A 15,706-nucleotide genomic window follows, 5' to 3' on the forward strand; every position below is an offset into this window, starting at 1 on the left:
CCCCCTGACACTAAGTGGCAATTTAACATGGCCAAACAACCAAACTTGCACATCTTTGGACTGTGGGAGGAAACCAGAGCACCCGGATGAAACCCACGCAGACACGGGGAAAATGTGTAAACTCCACACGGACAGTGACCCGAGGCCAGAATTGAACCCGAGTCCCTGGTGCTGTGAGACAGCAGTGCTAACCACTGCCACTGTGACTGACTTGACTTTGAAATCCACAAACCCATGCAATGTTGACTCCATGAAAATATGGCAACATAGATTTTGATCACTTGGGTACACAAATTGTGAAACATTGAGAAGTCATCAGTTGTAATGAAATTATGGCCAGCACATAGTATATGATATTCTGTGATGTCCTGATATCTGATGCCATTAAGATATTGGTCATATCCATTCATAAATTTAGTCATGTAAGTCTAGTCCCACGTGTTTGAAGGCTGTATTGGATGAATATCAGAAGAATTAGAACTAGCTGCAGGAAAACAAGTCCCATACGGTTATGTATTTGTAATTATCCCTATTGGTTCACTGGAGCGCTGCTGTATTAATATATGCACCAGGAATGACATAGGCCTAGTACGTGAAACAGAGAGAGAAGAAGCAACGGGTAACAAAGCTCTGATCACTTTTAACCAAAGTATCAAGTCTCCATTACAACACACATACGTGGTTAAAGCATTAATTGTTTCAGGGAGGTTCAGTTGTACGACGATGCATTTAGAGTTCTATCAGGCTGCATCCTCTTTAGGATGTAGGTTCATAAATGTGGGCGGAATCTTCTCACACAACAAATAGTAGAGGGTCAGGATCAGTTTTGCATCCCAATCCTGCTGGCGTCTGCCATCCACACGCCTTGCCATCTTACTGGAAGCAGCCAATCAAAAGACCGCTCCTGCATCTGCCATCCAGTGAAGGCCAACGGCCGTGATGTGGGAGGCATAGTGTGAGCAGCACTGAACAGCTAATCTTGGATGGCTGATGAACATGTTGAAAAAAATGAAGGGCCAATGATTGTGGCTGCGGCTGCAACTACTTTGGCCTTTTGGCTCCGCCATTGGTGGTCTGTCAGGAGGGTCTGGCAGCCTTCCAACATGCAGTCCGGAAGCCACCACCAAGTACAGTACGGTTTTTGTGGTACGGTGGCACAGTGGTTAGCACTGCTGCCTTACAGCACCAGGGACCTGGGTTTGATTCCCGACTTAGATCACTGTTTGCACGTTTATCTGCACGCATTTCCTCCAGGTGCTCCGGCGTCCTCCCGCAGTCTGAAAGACGTGCTGGTTAGGTGGATTGGCCCAAATAGGTGCTGGAGTGTGGTGACTCGGGGAATTTCGCCGTGACTTCATTGCAACGTTAATGTAGGCCTTTCTTGTGACTAATAAATAAATTGAAAGTAGTTGTCAGGCTCCGGACTCAAGAGGGGGCCTCCATCCATCATCAGGGACGTTCCATTGGCATTGGGACAATGGCCCTAGATTGGGGCTTAATTGGAGTGGTTGGTTACACCGCCGTGAAGTGGGCTACAAATCGTCATGCCTGCCCACCCTTGGGAAACTTGTCCAGAGGCAGAACAGCCTCGTGGGCTTGCCCTGATGGGTTTTTTTGCCCTGTGTTGCTCTACCTCCAAAGGACCAGGAAGATTCCACCCTCTGATTATTCCACAAGTCAAATTAATGCTTGTTAGGACAAGCAGAAAGGAAATATCTTCTCTTTAAAGACAGGAAGAGAAAATGAATCATAAAAAACAAACCCACACTACTTTCAGAGACATTGTCAAGATCAAAGGACTGGATTATTTTCTAAACTTAATCAGGAACAAGAGTACACAGAACTGGAGATTTGCAGAGGGGAAAAATATAGTGACAAAGATTAAAGTACCGCAAAAATAAATGCTATTCATTGTTGGCTACACTGCTTAAGGGATCGCACTCTTTGACTGTGGTGACTGATTAACCAATCTAATCATTTTTGGAGCAGTCTGCAATTTCCTATTTGTGTTATTTAAAAAAACTCCTGTTACTCAATAGCTGATCCTGAAGAAAAAGGAATGGTCTTAAGCAAGCTGGCATGATGCCTCTGAATTCTTCTGTCCTCCTAACCCCCACCCAGAAACATAAATAAAGAGGAGTTTGTGTCCCAAGCCAAACCGCAGCGTTCACCTGATTCAAATCTATTTCGCGTGTATATGCTATCCGCCTCAGAAGAGCTAGTGTTGACTTGTGTGGATTCTTGTGTGAATTCTAATGTCTTACTAAACATTGAGCATATTTGTTGAGTATATTCAAAGCTGAGATCGATAGACTCTTGGAGTCAAGCGATATAGGAACCAAGGAGGAACATGGAGCTGAGATCAAAGACCAGCCAGGATCTTATTGAATGGCAGTGTAATGGTCATACATTAAACAACAGCTTGTCAAGTGAATTCTCTCTTTGTACAGAGTGTAAATGTATAATGGTGATCACCAAATTTTCATCTGTACTAAGAAGAAAGTCACCAGGCTGCCACTCTTAAATATATCAAGGAGTTACATTCAAATTGAAAGGAAAGTGAAAATGATAGTGTCCTATTGGCTGCCTGATTGCACTGGTTCACACACGATTGAAAATTTGTGTTCAGTCAAATTTATTTCACTGAAAATTTGAAATGTGTTCCAAACAATGCAAAGGCAAGCACATTGTGAGTGTGGAAGTGTGAGTACTTTTGAACTTTGCATGAATGGGTTTAAAAAAATCTTTTATTCATAGAATCCCTGCAATGCAGAAGGAGACCATTCAGCCTATTGAGTCTGCACCAACCACAATCCCACCCAGGCCCTATTCCCGCAACCCCACATACTGACCCTACTAATCCCACCTGCTAAACTGGTTGGTCAATCAACCAAATCCCCACACCTTTGGATTGTGGGAGGAAACTACAGCATTCAGAGGAAACCCACGCAGACATGGGGAGAATGTGCAAACCTTACACAGACAGTGACCTGGGGCTGGAATTGAACCCAGGTCCCTGGCACTGTGAGGCAGCAGTGCTAGCCACTGTGGCACCATGCCACCCCTACGAACACAAGGGTGCGGAGATATGTTGCACCCATTGTGGGTACAACATATCTCTGCACCTTTGTGCCTTCACCTCAGAAAACATTAGAACGTGGGTCAATGGTATGTGCACACAGATATATTGGGCAGGATCTTGAGCTCACACAGTCTGTTTGCAAGTTTGGAGTTGGTGGTGGTGGTGGTTCAAGATCCTACAAAACCCAGAAATTGCGAATCTCACTGGCGGGATCATGGTTTCTACCACCACTAGTGGCGATGTAATCAGATTCACGCCCGTAATGATTTATGTCCATTTTAATAGATTTAAATATAACTAACTCAGCCAATGTTCTGGGCAAGCGGGTTCGAATCCCACCACGGCAGATGGTGAAATCTGTCGTTCTTACCTGGTCTGGCCTACATATCACTCCAGATGCAATGTGGTTGACTCTCAACTACCATCAGGCAACTAGGGACGGGCAATAAACGTTTGCCAGCCAGCAACGTCCATGTCCCACTGTGGGGCGGCATGGTGGCACAGTGTTGGCATTGCTGCCTCACATGCCAGGGACCAGGTTCAATTCCGACCTTGGGTTACTGTATGTGTGGAGTTTGCACGTTCTCCCTGGGTCTGTGTGGGTTTCCTCTGGGTGCTCCGGTTTCCTCCCACAGTCCAAAGATGTGCGGGTTAGGTTGATTGGCCATGCTAAATTGACGTTAGTGTCAGGGAGATTGGCAGGATAAATATGACCTGGATAGAATAGGACCTGGGTGGGATTGTGGTCGGTGCAGACGCAATGAGCCAAATAGCCTCCTTCTGTACTGCAGGGATTCAATGATTGTATAAATACATTTTTTTTACCCAATCATGCAAACCTATTCAAAAGAACTCACATTTCCGCTGACATCAGCTTTAGTCCTCTGACAGGCTGAGATATTTGTTTAATTTACTTTTATTAAACAAAGATGAGAGTTTATCTTATAAATCCACTGAGAAAAGAGGCTCAGCAGATATTATCATTCCCATAAATATCGGAAACATTACTGGAAATCAACAGCATTGGGAGTGTCGCCAAATTCCAAAATGTCAGGGGCAGAGGCAGATAATGTGGCAGAATTAATGCTGCTACACTCATCTTCAAGATACATTATAAACGTAAGCATGTGATTCGGGAATTGGATGCAAATTGCAACAAACATGAATCAATTATTTTATATGGCAAGTTTTACAGCTGCCAAACCTCCACTGCCAATTTTGCTACCAGTCTGTGGGGCTTACTATGGAAAATTCATTATTTGACATTCCGGAGTAGTGTATCAGTTAGGCGGAATGGAGACAAAATGGCACGACAGTGACATCTGCCTTTTCATTAGATCCACTTTCTCATTAACCATTCCCCAGTCATGTTAGGAAACCTATACGAGTGACTCTAGTTTCTGTACTGCATTTATCCCAATTGAAAGGTAATGAAACCTCCCAAATGAACATTAATAGTTTTCCATTTTTTACACACCTTTTTGGACTGTTCCAGACTGGAAATGAAATGGTTCCCTTGTTTGTAACAGGTTTTACCATCAATGATTTTAGATCCAGCACAGGTTGGCTCGATAAGTAATGAAGAATCCACTGCATTGCCCAGCCATTAGACCGTAAGTCCATTCTCTGACAAGTACTCATTCTCTAGACACCTTCCCTTGAGACTGCCAACATGGGTCTAAATTATTCATGGCTTCCTTTCTAGAGTTATTTGTTCCAAGAATTAAGTTACACATGACCCTGATTTTACATGGTCACTTGAAACAGTGTTGCTTTAGTTTACAGGGGAGGCAATTGCATAGTGGTATTATTAATTAGAATTAAGAAACCATTGATGACCATGAAACCATTGTCGATTGTCAGAAAAACTCATCGGGTTCACTGATGTCTTTTAGGGAAGGAAATCTGCCATCCCTACCTGGTCTGGCCTACGGTGGCACAATGGTACTCCTACTTCACAGCGCCAGGGACCCGGGTTCAATTCTCAGCTTGGATCACTGTCTGTGTGGAGTTTGCACATTCTTGCTGTGTCTGCGTGGGTTCCTCCAGGTGCTCTGGTTTCCTCCCACAGTCCAAAGATGTGCGGATTAGGCGGATTGGCCATGCTAAGTTGCCCCTTAGTGTTAGTGAAACTAGCTAGAGTAAATGTATGGGGTTATGGGAATAGGGCCTGGTTGGGATTGTGGTCAGTGCAGACTCGATGGGCCGAATGGCCTCCTTCTGCACTGTAGGATTCTATGATACATGTGACCTAGAGCCACAGCAAGGTGGTTGACTCCCAATTGCTCTAGGGCAACTAGGGATGGGCAATAAATGCGGGTCAACCAGTGATGCCCATGTCCCATGAATAAAGGTAAAAAAAAACCAATGCAACTTCGGCAAGGAAATGCAAAACTGTATCAATATAACACACCAACTACAATAGTAGTTCCACTTTCAGCTGTCTGACCCACAGTTAACATCAAGATTCTCTAATCCTATGAGTTAATACGCTGCGGTCAAGCTAGATTCAATTATGCAGGAAAGAGCAAATGAAACTCTTCCATTTCAATAAATATTCCTTCTTCTCAATGCCAAGGAAAATGAAACTGCAATTCCATCAGGGTACATTTTACTCTGGTCGCCGCCAAACTATGAACCAACTTCACTGCTATACTGCCAATAACAACAGAGAAAAAAAAAATTGGGAAATGTAATCCTTGGCCCCTTTAGCATGACTTTAATCTGCCTTGTCCACCTACGTATATTCCACAAATCAAACTGATTTCTTCGCCAGTGTTGTCAGCCTCATTAAATAATGAGGAACAAGATTTGAGTACCCATTTCGTTATAGTTTATGCTATAATCAAATAGTAAACACGTATAACAATTAAATTGTTTTTAACAAAAGCCACATAAATCCCATTCTGTGACTGTGCTGGTTTTAGTGATTGTTGGGCAGGATATATTGTAGTTCTGTTTGAACATATCAGCAGCTGCTGCTGGACAAAACAAAGTTCAAAGTCCATTTAGTCCACCTTCTGCTCTTCTGATACAATGATAATGGAGTTGTTGACCAACCATGGCAATCAATCTCCATCTATTCGTCTACAACAGAGCTCGGCCTGATGTTAGGAAGCTTTGGGCCCCAGAAGTCACTGCTTCCTCCCATGCAGCTGCCCAGACGTCCCATCTCAAACCACTCATTCAATGCATCGCTAAATATGGATCAATGTGGTTATCACTTTGATTTGGTTAGCTGGAAAGGAGGTAGGCAATTACAACACATTGATCCTTTCAGCCTAGGTTAATCATTTACTGGCCGCATTTGCATGATTCCCTTTCACTAAAGATGTTACCTTGCGTATGGTCACAAGGCCCCGAGAACAGAATTTGTTTCTTTGGCAGGGCAGCACGGTGGCACAGTGGTTAGCACTGCTATCTCACAGCACCAGGGACCTGGGTTTGATTCCCAACTTGGGTCACTATCTGCATCGAGTTTTCTCCCCACGTTTGGGTGGGCTTTCTCCGGGTGTTCTGGTTTCATCCCACAGTCCGAAAAACGTGCTAGTTAGGTGGACTGGCCATGCCAAATTCTCTCTCAGTGCACCTGAACACGTGCCAGAGTGTGGCAACTAGGGGATTTTCACAGTAACTTCACTGCAGCGTTAATGTAAGCCTATTTGTGACTAATAAATAACAAAGAAAGGGCAAAGGCTCGGCCATTGTTTTCTAATTTTCCTAATGTTCTCAGTTACGATCATTGTTATGTACATAGTGCTTTTCTATTTATTAAGTTTACATTTTGTTGCAATTTTTGAGTGCTGCACAGGAAACTAGCTCTCTGTTCGTCTCCTTTGGGAGTGTCCCAGATCATTGCACTTACGTATGACTCAGTGTATCTAATTTTGGCTTATTGAGGAGGTATGTCCAACCTTTCAAGTGTCACACGGTGTCCCAGTTCAGCCACAGCTTTTAAATGAAAATGAAAAGAATGCCTTGAACTACGCAAAGTAAACTATGGGCACACATAAACTAAGCAAAACGATTGCTACGAATAGATTCCTTGTAGGAACGCGCAGCAGTTTGACTCCAGCAATGTTTAAAGTACACAAGTAAATTGCCCTCGTCACTTTTAAGTTTTTCCTAGCTTGGTGAGAGGCTACATGAACTCGCTCCACCGATGTGCCGAGTGGCACGAACCTGCCTTAAGTGAGCACTAAACTGCTGAATTGGTATAAAATTCCAAACAGCTCATCAAGGTTGTTCAGGGAAGGTCACCTCTATCCAATCTGACCCGTAAATGATTCCAACGACATATCAATATGCTCAACTCTTTGGCTAGAATTTCCTTAGTCCCTTGGAGACAGGATTGGAGGCCAGACTGCAGGGAAAATTGCACTGGGCTGGCTCCCAGGCATTTTTACTGGCAGCTGCCATTGGAGCGCTGATGCCACCTAACCCAATTAAGTGGCTGAGTAGGTGAGTAAGTTGAATTTTAACTTGGCATTCTTATTTCTCCAGAGTCGACAGGGACCCCCATTGTGTCCACGGCTGAACAACTCAAAGGAGGCAAGGGCACAGGCGAAAAACCATGTTACATTAGACCTGTGATTAATATCATAAATAAGATACCTGCATTCAAGTGCACACAGCAGAATCTCAAAGAGCCTGCTGCCAATGAGCACTCTGTGGGTTAATAGAATCATAGCAGCTCTTTTTTCCTCACCAACCTCTCGTGCTCCCAGAACTCAATATGCCAGCCATCCTCACATGCCACCTCATGGTCCTCCTGTCCCTTCAGTCCCAGTTGGATGGTGAATGCAGGGACAGCCTGTTAAACTGGCTGCCTCCCGTAAGATTTCAATATGGTGGACACCACTGACACATGCCGAGTCAGGAACTGGAACTGATCCTGTACTCAAAAATATTTAAAGTGGAGAAGATTACAGCCTCAGATGCCTCTCTAAAATGGGATACAAAACAAGCAGACCGCAATCAGTAGGGATAGGCAACAACACCTCCTCCGCCATTATCCTCAACACCGGTGCCCTGCAATGCTGTGTCCTCAGCCCTTTGCTGTACTCCTTCTACACCTATCACTGTGTGACCAACTTCCCCCAATTCGATTTTCAATTTTGCTGATGACATCACCGTAGTGGGTTGGATCTCAAACAACGATGATTCAGAGTACAGGAAAGAGACAGAGAATCTGGTGAAATGGTGCAATGACAATAATCTCTCCCTCAATGTCAACTAAATGAAGGAGGTAGTCATCAACTTCAGGAAAAAGCGTAGTGGAGGGCATACCCCTGTCTACCTCAATGGTGATAAAGTGGAAATGGTTGAGAGCTTCAAGTTTCCAGGTGTCCAGATCACCCCGTGACCCTCCATGCTGACATTATAGCTAAGAAAGCCCACCAATGCCTCTATTTTCTCAAGAGGTTAAGAAAATTAGGCATTTCTGCGATAACTCTCAGCAATTTTTGCAGATGCATCATAGGAAGCACCATTTCTGGATGTATCATAGCTTGGTACGGCTATTGCTCTGACTAAGACCGCAAGAAACTACAAAGAGTTGCAAATGTAGCCTACTACATCATACAAACCAACCTTCCATCCATTGACTCCGTCTACACTTTCCACTGCCTCAGAAAAACAACCAGCACAATCAAGGACCCCACGCACTCTCTTCTACCTTCTTCCATCAGGAAAAAGGTATCGAAGTCTGACGTCATGTACCAATCAACTCAAGAATAGCTTCTTCCCTGCTGCCATCAGACTTTTGAATGGACCTACTATACTAAGCTGATCTTTCTCTACACCCTAGTTATGACTGTAACACTACATTCTGCGCCCTCTCCTTTCCTTCTTCCCTATGTACCCTATGAATGGCACGTTTCATCTATATAGTGTGCAAGAAATAATACTTTTCACTGTATTCCAATACATGTGACACAATCAAATCAAATCAAGAAGCAAGCTATGTGGTTCGGCCAAATTGTTACAAAGGTCTGTCATGGTTCGAGACACAGTTCACCATCAACTTCTCAAGAGCAACTAGGGATGGTGAAATAATTGCTGTCCTTGGCAGTGATGCTCATATCCTGGGAATTAATAACAATATAAAAACCTCACTGCTGACAGCAATATTGAGTGGCAAATATTAACACTGCAATTGACAAGGACATATGTTAACAAAAAATCAGGATCAAACCTTCTTACACTTTGAAGTAAGATTTTTGGATAAGAATTGCATGTACTTTACAAGATTACTACATGCACACATAATATATACAAATATGCACACATATTTTCAATATATAGATATACAATATATGATATAGGTTACAAAATAGGTTATAGATATAAAATATATACCTATACACACTTATAATATGTATATACACACACACACGTAGATATAAAATATATATCTATACACACTTAAAATATATATATACATACACACAAACACACACACACACACACACACACTCTGCTTTGCATAAGGAGATGCTAATTCTGCAATGGTTGACTCATAAATGCACTATGAACTGGACTAGAAGCCACTCAGTTCAAGGGCAATAAGGGATTGGCAATAAATGCTGGCACAGCCAGTGATGCCACATCTCCTGAACGAAAAAATTCATCATGCAATACTGTCAAACAAGCCTGAATTCAGGGAGCATTCTGTATTGAGAACCAGGCTGCTTTTGCTGGGGACTTCAAGTCCTGTATAACACAGTGGGCTAGAAATAGTGGGCAAGTCGCCTGCACTCTTGGAAGTTAACAAATGGGATTGAGAGTTATAGATAGGCCTGGTAGGTAGGGATATGATCGGCGCAACTTGAGGGCCAAAGGACCTGTTTGTGCTGTAGTGTTCTATGTTCTATGAATCCCATTGAAACATAAATACTTCTGCTGCAACCAGAGGCCACTATCCTCCAGCCACAAGCCCTAGGTAATTCCTTTCTGCCAAGTCTGAGTGCTTTGTTCTGTGTTAAATCAGAAGTACGAATAAGATATATTCTCTTCCCGTTGCTACCAGAGCACATGATGGACTGAAAAGCATCTATTGTGTTAACAGCTCATATTAGAGAAAGATCCTAACATTTTGCAGTTAAGGGAGATAGTTTCAGCTTGGGAAATCTCTGGATGTGCCTGATACAGATTAAACACAAACGTACCATATTATGTTTGAGGATTCTTTGAACCACAGGTGTGAACACTTCTATGACAACCATCGATCGCGGCCGCTCTCTGCAGTGCTGCAAAATGAAACATCATTGAAACGTCTACAACACGGAGCTTATGACCATAGAATCAGCAGCAAAAATGAAGGCTTTTTGTTTGTACCTTTTGGTACCTATTCCTAATTAAAAAAGCCAATTAAGTCCAAGCAAAGTCCTGATATGAGGGACAAACCAGATCCAAGCTGACAAGGCAAGAATGCATATCCCATCTTGGACTTGATCAGACAAGATCCAAGTTGACAAGATGAGGCATTATACCCCTCTCCTGGGTTTGATCTAATACTTAGGTTGATTGGCCGTGCTAAATTGCCCCTTAGTGCCAGGGGGATTAGCAGGGTAAACAAGTGCGGTTACAGGGATAGGGCTTGGGTGGGATTGAGGTTAGTGCAGGCTTGATGGGCTGAATGGCCTCCTTTTGCACATTCTATGATTCTATTCTAAGATTCTATTTCACCTCAGCCAAAAGGCTGAGATGGTTTTGAAAAATTCCATCAGGTAAAGCCTCGGTTTAACCTCATTGGCTATCCTGAACGTTTACCCTAGCTCAGGGAAGTCACGATCGCAGTCATAAGCACACCCCTACCGGGTCCCCTGTCTGATCACCTGCTGGCTCTTTGTAAAGCCATCCAATTTGTCCTATCCCACTGCAAAGATTTCCTTCACAAGAAAATATTCAACTCGCTTTTGAAAGTTACTGTTGAATCTGCTTCCTTTATCCAGATATAAGAACTGGTTGTGTAAGAATAAACTTTCATTACCTTAGCTCTGTCTCCTTTGCCAATTACTTTAATTCGGTGTCCACTGTTTACGGGCTCACCTCCCTGAAAACCCTTCATAATTTTGAACATCTCAAAACAAATCTTCCCTTCACCTTCTCTGCCCTACGGAAAATAATCCCAGGGGCTCTGGTTTCTCCACACTTGGTCCTAAATCAACACTCTGATTCCTCAAGAGAATCCTTTAGATGGCACTTAATTAATAATGTAGCAACGGTTACGAAGATCCGCCACATTTGCAAACTGGTGGATATTTCCATATGATTTGCCTTAATTGGCAGCTGTACCTTCCACAAAGCACATTACGTGGCTTGGGTCTAAGTGAAGGGCAGCAAATGCAAATTTGAATTGATTCGTGCTGCACAGACTGTTCCGGCATCCCTCCTAGCAAGCACGGGCACACATAAAGAATTAGAGATATGTACCTTGCAGAAAAACTCGCAGAGATCAGGAGGAGGATGGTTGTTTTCTAGCAAAGGTGCGATTGCCTGAGGGGCAGAAGTAAGACACATCAAATTATTCCACATTCCTGCTTTTGACAAAGCAACTTATCCCTCTTCAAATACGTTTGTTGCCGATTTCAAACGGAAAACCTGAAGGGAAGTACTTTCTGTTCAATGTCATTCCCTCGCCAACTCCCTCCTGTGACGTATTAAGGTTTATTATCTTGTTGTATGTACCCTTGATGTGCTTTCACTGGTAAAGCAGGTTACAGCAATGGTCCATAAACATCCTTTTCCAGCTTTGCATCCCAGTGTTGTCCCAAAAGAGCTTTAGGGTAAGGGGCAGGAGATTCAGAGGGGGGTTTAAGAAAAAACATCTTCACTCACAGAGTTGTGCAAGTCTGGAATGCACTGCCTGGGCAGGTAGTGGAGGCCAGAAACCTTACAATCTTTAAATAATATTTCAATAAGCACTTGGAATGTCATAATATTCAAGGATATGGGACAAGTGCAGGAAAATGGGGTTAGCACAACTTTAGAGGGAAATATTGCTGGTGCAGACTCGATGGGCTGAAGGGCCTTCTCTGCACTGTATAACCCTAAATATGGCTTTAAAATAAGCTCAACTCTGCTGTGTTGCCATCAAAGTAGATCAATGGTGATTTCTCCCTAAGACCTTCCTTCTGCCAAAGAGCTGAGTGAGATAAAGGTAAGCCCTAGTAATAAGTCTACCACACAAACATCCATTAGTGAACCAGGCAGAATGACTTGTGCCTCATTTGGTAGCATTCCTCTCTCTGAGCCAGGAACTCCAAGTTTGAGTTCCATGACAGGACCTGTTGGCCACAGGAGGAGTCAATAGGATGTATGTAGTTCCAACAGGTTGATAGTTAGCCTGCTAATCCTTCCAACACTTGCCTCCATACTTCCCAAATCACAGGATAGAATCGTAGCATTCCTACAGTGCAGATGAGGCCTTTTGGCCCATCAAGTCTTCACCGTCTCACTGACCGAGTATCTTGCACAGGCCCTATCCCCACCACACTTGTCAGGGCTAATCCATCTAAGCTACACATCTTGGGACACTAAGGGGCAATTTACCATAGCCAATCCACCTAACCTGTACATCTTTGGACTGTGGGAAGAAACCCACGCAGACACGGAGACAGACACGTGCAAACTCCAAGGCCAGAATTGAACCCAGGTCCTTGGCGCCATAAGGCAGCGGTGCTAACCACAGTGCCACCGTGTCGCCCCAATGAGGAATATAAATGTTAAGGGAAAATGCAAAGATACAAAATAAACAGGTGAACCAGGCTATAATAAAAACAGAAAATGCTGGAAAACTCAGGAGGCCTGGCAGCATCTGTGGAGAGAGAAACAAGTTAATGGCCGGAATCCTGCCGTGATTCCAGGGGTGGGCGAGGCTCGGAGAATGGCATTCTCTGTTGGTCTCCAAAGGGATTGTACGAACCACGGGCAGATATGGCGGTAAAATTCTGCCAAATGTCTTGAGTCTATCAGGATCATTCATCGGGGCTCTGATCAGAATTGAACCAGGCTAGCTGATTGATCATCAGTTCCACTCTGAAGCACTGTGGACCTGCCTGGCTCAAATAGACTCAGTGACAGCTGACTCCCCTTAAATGTAACCCAATCCTGATAGGCATTACGAATAGCCAGGTACTGGGGATAAATTTATCCAAGTATGTGGAGATTAACAGGACAGATATTCCAGTTGGGTTGCTGACATTGCAGTTGTCCAGTGACACTGTCTACATGCCTGCATTGTAATAAATAATCCTTTGTATTTATACTGAGACATCATGTTGAAACATCTCAAAGCACTTCATGCAAAGAGTTACTTTTGAAGGACAGTGACTGTTATGCAGGCAAATGCAGCAGCATTAAACAACAACCTTGTCCATAAACAGCTCTGTAAATTTACTGCAGAATTCTGCACCTGTTGTGAGCTTGGAGTGAAAATGGAAATCACTCACCTCTTAAAGTATAATTACTACCACACAAACTCTCTTAGTTCCCTATTGCCTCGGTAATGGTAACTTGTTATTTTTGGCACTAGGTGCAGATTGGAGTAAAATGTGGCTCAACTAATCACCGGGATGATCAAAACCTACATCTTCCACCATCAATTCTCGCCACCAATTCGATCCCCACCCCAGATACTGTCACTGACTACACCAAACTGCTTACCACAATGGCATCCTGTTTGACCCCAAGCAGAGCTTCTGAAATGATATACTCTCCATCACAAACACTGCCTATTTCCGCCCCTGTAACATATCCACTTTCCATCCCTATGTCTGTTCATTTGCTGCTGAAATCCTCACCAGTGCCTTTGTTACCTTCTTGCTTGAATATTCAAGAGTGGCCCTCTTGTCTGGTCTACCATCTCACACCTATCATAAACGTGAACTCGATGAAAACTCTGCTAACCGTATCCTAATCTACACCAAGTCCTGCTCCCCCACTGGCCTCTAGTCCGGGAGTGCCCACAATTTACAACCTTATGTCCAAACCCATCCACAGCCTTGCCTCTTCTGAATGACGTGATGGTTCTGTAACACCTGCAGCTCAGAAAGCTTTACACTCCTCCAACTCTTATACAACACACCACCCCTTCCCCCTCCACTCCTCCCCTCTCCACCACTCCTCCCCCCTCCACCACTCCTCACACCGCATCCCCCCCCACCCCACCCCATGCCCCTCTTACAGCATACACCCTGCCACTCCCTTTGGCCAACTTCTGCTGGCTATGTGGGCTCCAGGCTCCTCCTTGATCCCTTACTCTCTCTCTCTTCTAAGGTCCTCCTTCAAATTTTAACCAAGTATTTAGTAATTCTTCCTATATGTCCCTTTTTGTTTTGCTTAGAGTCAATTATTGCCCACTTATACTTCTGTGAATAACATTGGGATGTTCTCTTGTACGAAAAGCACTTACGAAGATGTAAACTATTGTTGTACGCAGTTGGATGAACATTCAGGCCTCCTTTGTAACAAAAGCAATTCAGTAGTAATGGCATCATTTGGTGCTTTTGAAAATACTTTCAGATTTGACTTGTGTTCTATGGACAGCAGCATTCCTGGAAAATGCTGCTCCAAATAGATATGGCAGATATAGCTGTCTCTGGAAAGTATCTAATGTTGCCAAAGTATCAGAAAACATGACAGAACCTCTCAATGAAGAGAAACAATGAAGATTAACTGGACATTCAACATCTGCATTAATTAACATGACGTATGTGATGATAAGTGAGTACAATGAAGGGATATGACATATACTCAGAATCTTACAAAAGGTCAAACAGGTCAACATTAACTCAAGGCTCCCATTTCCTCACACTGATTTGAAAGAGCCTCACAAGTCAGATTCTAGTAGTTTATACTCATCTATTTGGCCATAATTACCTACATTAAATATTTGCATTTTTTCCTGTTGAATGTTGGTCAAAAAGTTGCTATTGCAGTAAAGGCCGGATGAAAGGAACAAATTCCACAGTTGGCGATGCTGGCATGAAACTTCATGGATGGGAGTGAGGACTGTTAAAGGATGTGGGGGTCAGTGCTCTCAATCAGCTTCCTTAGCAACTTTCCATTCATTAAAATAATAACCGGACACTTGGGGAGAACTGAGAAATAGGTGCATTGGTCTCCATAACCCTTATCAAAGTGAGGGACCTTGCTGCAAGAGCTAACTTATAAAAATGGCTCCAAACCCGCAGCCTTATTGCTGGAGGTCCTGCATTTCATCCACATGTTACCCTGAACACTGCTCACTTGTACAGACTTACCACAATGATATTTTCATGCTCCTGGGTGGTTAGTTTGAGGTTCTGGAAGAAGATACGAGAGGAAAATGAAACAAAAATATTCAAAGCTTAATTTTGACAACATTTATATTTCAAAATGGCATTGGCTACAGCCACTAGAAATGTTTTACTTAACTTGACCGGCTTTAGATTCTGAACAAAACCGGATTGTGGTCCTTAAACCTGTCCTTTAATGTCAGTGAAGTGTTAATGAGGTTAGTCCTCCCTCCATTCAAAACTTCCAGCAGAATCAATACACGGTGGCACTGTGGTTAGAACTGCTGCTTCACAGAGCCAGGGACCCAGGTTCGATTCCCGGCTGGGGTCACTGTCTGTGCGT

The 15,706-nt window shown here is 43.5% G+C and overlaps 1 protein-coding gene across 2 annotated transcripts in view; it reads right to left on the bottom strand.

The window, feature by feature from the left end:
• The window catches only part of cmip (c-Maf inducing protein), a 227,149-nt gene that overhangs the window by 57,686 nt on the left and 153,757 nt on the right, over positions 1-15,706 (bottom strand). For both annotated transcript variants that reach the window (XM_080186763.1, XM_080186762.1), the window contains exons 5-7: positions 15,349-15,390; positions 11,519-11,581; positions 10,252-10,332 (exon numbers count right to left, since the gene is read on the bottom strand). In XM_080186763.1, the coding sequence (XP_080042889.1) occupies positions 10,252-10,332; positions 11,519-11,581; positions 15,349-15,390 (186 nt within the window). The remainder of the gene's footprint in view (positions 1-10,251; positions 10,333-11,518; positions 11,582-15,348; positions 15,391-15,706) is intronic.

This window comes from Carcharhinus amblyrhynchos, chromosome 4 (assembly GCF_965287045.1).
Source record: "Carcharhinus amblyrhynchos chromosome 4, sCarAmb.v2.hapA, whole genome shotgun sequence".
In the NCBI taxonomy this organism is placed as follows: domain Eukaryota; kingdom Metazoa; phylum Chordata; class Chondrichthyes; order Carcharhiniformes; family Carcharhinidae; genus Carcharhinus; species Carcharhinus amblyrhynchos.